This window comes from Blastocystis sp. subtype 4 (assembly GCF_000743755.1).
Source record: "Blastocystis sp. subtype 4 strain WR1 chromosome Unknown seqid_0445, whole genome shotgun sequence".
Classification (NCBI taxonomy): domain Eukaryota; class Bigyra; order Opalinata; family Blastocystidae; genus Blastocystis; species Blastocystis sp. subtype 4.
Genome location: NW_014569102.1, coordinates 1 through 5,865, shown reverse-complemented (window position 1 = coordinate 5,865; position 5,865 = coordinate 1). Strand labels below are relative to the sequence as shown.

Sequence of the window (5,865 nt, the reverse complement as noted above, 5' to 3'; positions counted from 1 at the left end):
GAAAGACTCACTTTTTCTTTAGATGAAACTCAATTCAAAGAGAATCCTTGCTGACCTGTTTGTTATGATCGCCACAGCACTTCTGACACCACTCTATGTCAAAGTGGGATCCCAAATATTCGATCTGGCCCCTTGATGTCAACATTTCTCTGGAATGGCAGCCGTTCAAGGTTTCGAAGTAGTGGTAATAAACTAGATTTCTTTTAGGTTGTGATTATTCCCAACGAAGACGAATGCTTCCAGCCTCTCTCCAAAGACTTGATACCTTCGACATTTATATACAAAAAGGATAAACTTGGGTTGTCCTATATATTTGAGTTTTTCCTTCAGTACCATTTTGATAGTGTAAGGTACTGGGAACAGTTGAATGAAATATAGGTATCTGTTGTTGTTGGAGATGATATAGAAAGTGAACAAGTAGCTGGCTGTATGGAAGGGTAGTAGAATGGAGAGGTTATGAAGAGTAGCTTTGAAAAGTTTGTAAAAGTGGTTCAAATCGATGGTTACAAGGGATCTGCAGATGCTCTTCGTAAAGTAGCGTCGATGATTTCGTTGAATGTGGTTGTGGTGACGGGAATTCCAAATTTGAAAATGAACTTGCTCAATGCATTAGATGTATATCGTCGCAAAGAGTGTATATGTCTAATTGTCTTGGAAAAGTTGAATGATCACAAAGCAGACAAAAACAAAGTGATGAAAATAATAGAATGTGAGAGGTAGGCCAATCCGGTATATGGGATTACAAGTGATCAACGAATCCTATCGTATGCTGATTTGTTGGTTCGTTCCAAAGAATTGAACATTCCCAAAGCGCTTCTTCAAGAGTAGGAATAGGAAGTGTATTGAAGAGATAGTTATCCTTCGTTCACCTTATATACAAATCTAGTGGATCGGAATATTGTGATCTGTGGAAACACCTTTATTAGCTTACTAAATGCGATTCCGTCTGCAGATGACTTGAAGACTGATTTCCTGTCAACTCTGATTCGTCGTCAACATTATTATCGTGACAACGAAGAATACCGAACCATGCAAGATATGATTCAACAATCAACTACAGATATCTTTGTAATAGAAGTATGATTCTACTGATTCTGTAGAAAACGGTGAAGCGAATGGTGATTCGAGCGTACTTCATTTGACATGTTTGTGAAAGAAACAAACGAATTCTCATCCTTTACGAGATGATAATGCCATTTCAAGATTTCTCGAAAACAACGACTATTTGGTTGATTCAATTCTACTAGAACGTCTTCAAATCGTACAATGAGATGTTGAGATCGATCTTCCATTGCTTGGAAGACATTGTTAATGGTACCTCTCCATATCTGTGAGACGAAATAGTTGATAGCTTGTTGGACATACTCAGGATCAACATCAAATGTCTCTAGGTCTCGTTTATCATCTTTCAGAATACAATGTCGCATAGAAGGATGATGAGATAACACATAGTAAAGACTTGATGTATCTTCATTCTCTGATTCCTCTTCTTGTTTTACTCTCAATTCCTTATCAGAATCATCCGAATTCTCCTCAGTTGTCTCTCGTCGACCTGATTTCAACTCCTCTTCAAATGCTGCGAGATTTGCCTCCAATGTATCAAAGTTATACTTCGTCTCCCAAGCTAAGGCTGTTGTACTGTGTTTGCGCTTATAAACACACAGCATCCTTTCATAATCCTCTTTCCAGCCACATAGATGAATCAAGGTAAGAGCGAGAGTCTGACAGTCTCCAAGCAATGAGAGGTTGTTAAACCTAGTATATTAGCACCTCCTTCAGACATACCGAGAGTCTCGGAAGGCTCCTACTAGCTGATTGTTTATTAGCACACGAGGAACATGTGGAGGGATCTTTGCTGGGATCAAACTGGAATGAGATAAGACATAAGCACATACCACATTGGATGGACCTGAAGCGAGGTTCCCATAACAATGAGAAGGTCAGCCTCAGGACTATCCTGAATCACACACTGATAGAAGGTGTCTGGTAAGTCTTCTCCAAAGAACACAACTAGATCTCACACTCTTCATTCTCATACTCTTCGGTTTGATCAATCCACCACAATCTCCACACATCGGTACTTGATGATTATTGACTGCTTCCTGAGGTACTTGAGAAGAAAAACCTTTTCCACACTGAATACATGCACTCTGAGAACATGTTCCATGACCTTCCACCAAGATAGGAGGCTCAAGACCCGCACCTCGCTCCAGTCCATCAATATTCTGAGTGAAAATACGACGAAGCAAACGCTTCTTAGCAAGTAGAGAGAGGAAGAAATGACAAGGTGTAGGGTGATATTGGTCATTTGTATAGAACATCTCTTTTGCCAGAATCCAGAATGGAATAGGATAATTCTTAAAGTCACGGAAATCGAAAATGGTAGAAGGATCTGTAAGATAGGGAACCGGGTACTTATTCAAATTCTTATAGAGACCTGTTGCTGAACGAAAATCTGGAATTCCAGATGCTTAGACTAAGAGAGTGAATATACATATACCACAGGAAATACCAGCTCCTGACACTACAATAATGTTTTTGAACCGTCCTTCCCGAAGTCCTTCAATGAAATCTTCAATGGTAAATTTCGGTCCAGAATAGACCTAGATAACAGTACAGTTGAACCCATACTTCTCGTTCGAATCCATAGATCCCAACTCTTTCATCAAAGCTAGAGAGACTGGAATCATCCGAATCAGAGTGTACATTATTGTCTGAGGAAGAACCGTTACTCTCTTCGCCACCTTTCCTAGGTTTCGAATTGCTATCACCACTAAGAGCACTTTCATGGCTATCATCCGAAAAATCCCCAATGCTTTCAGCAAATCCCCTTACAATCCGCTTACAGTGCGTACAGAGGAGCAAATCATCGTTGACCATATAAAAGCAATAGTGTTTTCTAGATCCATAAGGAGATGCAAGAAAACGAACGGGTTCATCTGGGCATGTAGTTCCATCTCCTTAGCACAAGAGCATTCTTGAGTACACACTGTGCAATACCACAATGTTGGGTCTATAAAATATTCAAACTAATAGTTTCTTCAACCGTTGATCACCAAGTCAAGTTGTTGGTTATCAACCATATGTTTACAGAGGCAACAAGTGTCCATCTGCTGGATATCATATCCGGGAAGATAACTCATTATCACTCCGAATACTAGTTTTAATTGGGGTCCCAAATTCTCGTGGTAACCATTTTGGAGCTTAGAGGGAAACGTTCTGCGTAGTCGCAGTATGGATTCTGTTAATTTCCACTGAAGAATGTCAGAAGAGGAAAATACAGATTCTGAACTGTTGGAAAACTCGGAAGAGACTGTGGGACCCTACATATGTGAGTACTGTTCCATCACGTTTCGAAAGAAGGCAAAGTATGTTCGTCATTTACGAACACATACAAAGGAGGTATTGTTTGTGTGAATCCTGTCTCATTATAGAAACCATTTCCATGTCCCTTTCCAGGATGTGGAAAAGCTTTTAGTCGCAAGGACCACATGGTTCGTCATTTAGGTTCACATAACGAGGAGTATTCGTTTCCTTGTATTGTGGATGGTTGTACAAAGAAGTGCTGAGCTTTCATTATCATTTAAATGTAGATTTAAGAGTCAATATAACTTGAATCGGCATCTCAAGTGGCATGAGCGAAAAGAAACACAGGAGCCGGTTGTATACAAATGCAGTCATTGTGATCAAACATTTCTAAAGAAGATGCAACTCCGAAAGCACGAGTTTGTATCACTTACTATTTTTGGTTCAGAATAGTTACACACTGGAGTAAAACCATTTGTATGTAAGTTTCCAGGTTGTGGCAAGGAGTTTATGACGTCTACCCAGTTGGAGAAACATGAAAGAACTCATGGTAGGAGAAAGCATTCAATTTGAGCATAGAAAACACAATTTGTGTTTGTTCTGTTGAGGGATGTCATTTCACTACAATGGATTTTTCGGCCTTTAAGTCACATATGGATACGGTTCATCCTCCTGCTCTGAAGGAACCACGTCGTATTGCATGTACTGTACCAGGTTGTTCACACACCTTCTCCTCTGTAGGTGAATAGAAGGGATGATAGTTAGAAATCTTCTTTATCATCCCATATTGCTGCCTTTCACAATCATATCAAGTACCAGTGTGAGTATTGTGGAAGAGTGTATTCTCAGTTGTCTTCACTAAGTCGTCATCGACGCGTTCATAAGAGAGAGATTGATGAAGAGACTCAGAAGGAAGTGAAAAGGAGGCGTGTGATGTTGGCAATTAGTGGAAGAGGAAAAAGTGTGATAGAAGCAGATAGAGATGTGACGGGAGAAAATGATACAACTGTTAAGAAGATTCTGTAATATCGTTATAATTGGACGTTTGTTGAATGAAAACAACTCATTAATGCATGTTCTTAAACCTTAATCTGCTTTCCAGAAGACTTCGAGGACTTCTTCGAAGCCATCTTATTCGATTTAACAGATTTCTTGCCTTTCACGCCACCAACAGGCTTCGCCTTTGATCCTCTCATAAGGATAAATACGACAGCAACAATAATCACAATCACCACAAGTACGATCAATACAATAGCAAAAACAGGCATACAGAATCCAGATGCATTCTGCCATTCTCCATCTTCACTTCCCAATACACAAGCGCGTCTCTGAGTACCCACATAACTGCCCTGAGTAGCACAATCATACTCAGCCACTTCACCAACATAAGTTACAGGGAATACACCGTCAGCAAGACACTGTCCCTTACGTACTTGAATTCCAATCACCACTTGAGTAGCTCCAGATGGATTCTCAGCATAAATAGTGTAAACATACAAATCAAACGTATCTGTTGGAATTCCAGAAATCTCTCCAGTCTTCTCATTCAGAGACAAACCAGCAGGAAGGAATACTCCAGTATCAACATACCAACGCTCAGCAATGTTAGTCACTCTAGGTACACCTGTAGTTACTTGTGTTCCCATCACCAACCGATACTGAGATTGGGAATAACGGGCATCCATGGGAGGAATGTAGATACAATGATCCGTCTTTACTTCACTCAGCACACCATTAGAACACTCACGATATGAGTAGCCTCTGAAACCCTCACCACATGAAGAAGGAGAGATTTGACCTTCAGCTACTGAAGGATAGTTACCAATTCCAGGACACACATCGCCCGTTGCTTTGCAATAGGCCATATGGACAGAACCCAGAATAGTTGTAGTAGAGCCAGTATCAGTGACCTCCCATCGATATCTACGGAATCCAGCCAAAGCCACAGGAACAGGAAGTTGAGGCTTTGTTCGCTGAGTCACAGTCTGTTCAGAAACACTCAGAACTGTGACTGGTTCATCCTCTTCATCATCAGGATTAAAATGTGCAATAATTTCAAATCCCCAAGAAGTGACTGTGCTTGCTCCAACGATGTTGAATGAATTCCATTTGCTTCCTTCCAGATTCTCAACAGTCCAATCAATATAGGTTCCAACGGAGTTAGGAAGAAGACCAGTAGTGTAAGGATCAAGATCCATGATTCCAGCAAGAGTACCTGAAGTGGGAGTAGTAGAAGTGAGAGAAGAATAGGAGTCAACAACAGTAGAACAGTCATCAACTCCAAATACTCCAGTAGCATCAAAAACAACAGGATCAGAAGAAGAACCACTCAAAGGACGATGAATCTCGAAACTGAATACATTAATGCCTTCTTGAATTCCAGCTGTTGCCAGAATCACATGGAACTTCGAGAACACACTAGCATCATGATCAGTGATTGATAGACTTGTCGAACCAAAGCTTTCTTCAAGATTGAGTCGAGCAACCAGATTTCCATTCAGATAGGCAGCCACTCCTCCAGAATACTTCACTCGAACATTCAACACTTGGTAATCACTC

At 40.5% G+C, this 5,865-nt stretch overlaps 4 protein-coding genes across 4 annotated transcripts; 2 read left to right on the top strand and 2 right to left on the bottom strand.

Moving 5' to 3' along the window:
• Positions 1 to 154: 154 nt before the first annotated feature.
• On the top strand, positions 155 to 1,083 carry JH06_4819 (translation initiation factor EIF2b gamma subunit; the record flags this gene model as incomplete). The annotated part of the gene is made up of 6 exons (XM_014669668.1): positions 155 to 184; positions 208 to 345; positions 379 to 437; positions 468 to 690; positions 721 to 824; positions 855 to 1,083. The coding sequence occupies 6 exons, from the start codon at positions 155 to 157 to the stop codon at positions 1,081 to 1,083; spliced, it is 783 nt and encodes a 260-aa protein (XP_014525154.1).
• Positions 1,084 to 1,861: 778 nt separating this feature from the next.
• JH06_4818 (NAD-dependent protein deacetylase sirtuin-mitochondrial-like protein) lies at positions 1,862 to 2,880 on the bottom strand (the record flags this gene model as incomplete). The annotated part of the gene is given in 5 exon segments (XM_014669667.1): positions 1,862 to 2,010; positions 2,039 to 2,110; positions 2,126 to 2,470; positions 2,501 to 2,603; positions 2,632 to 2,880. The coding sequence occupies 5 exon segments, from the start codon at positions 2,878 to 2,880 to the stop codon at positions 1,862 to 1,864; spliced, it is 918 nt and encodes a 305-aa protein (XP_014525153.1).
• Positions 2,881 to 3,261: 381 nt separating this feature from the next.
• Positions 3,262 to 4,332, top strand: JH06_4817 (transcription factor 3a; the record flags this gene model as incomplete). Its single annotated transcript, XM_014669666.1, has 6 exons — positions 3,262 to 3,402; positions 3,435 to 3,562; positions 3,594 to 3,729; positions 3,760 to 3,856; positions 3,886 to 4,043; positions 4,072 to 4,332. 6 exons carry the CDS (start codon positions 3,262 to 3,264, stop codon positions 4,330 to 4,332), a joined length of 921 nt encoding a protein of 306 aa, XP_014525152.1.
• A 53-nt stretch (positions 4,333 to 4,385) lies between these two features.
• Positions 4,386 to 5,504, bottom strand: JH06_4816 (hypothetical protein; the record flags this gene model as incomplete). The annotated part of the gene is made up of 1 exon (XM_014669665.1): positions 4,386 to 5,504. The coding sequence occupies one exon, from the start codon at positions 5,502 to 5,504 to the stop codon at positions 4,386 to 4,388; it is 1,119 nt and encodes a 372-aa protein (XP_014525151.1).
• Between the last annotated feature and the right edge of the window lie 361 nt (positions 5,505 to 5,865).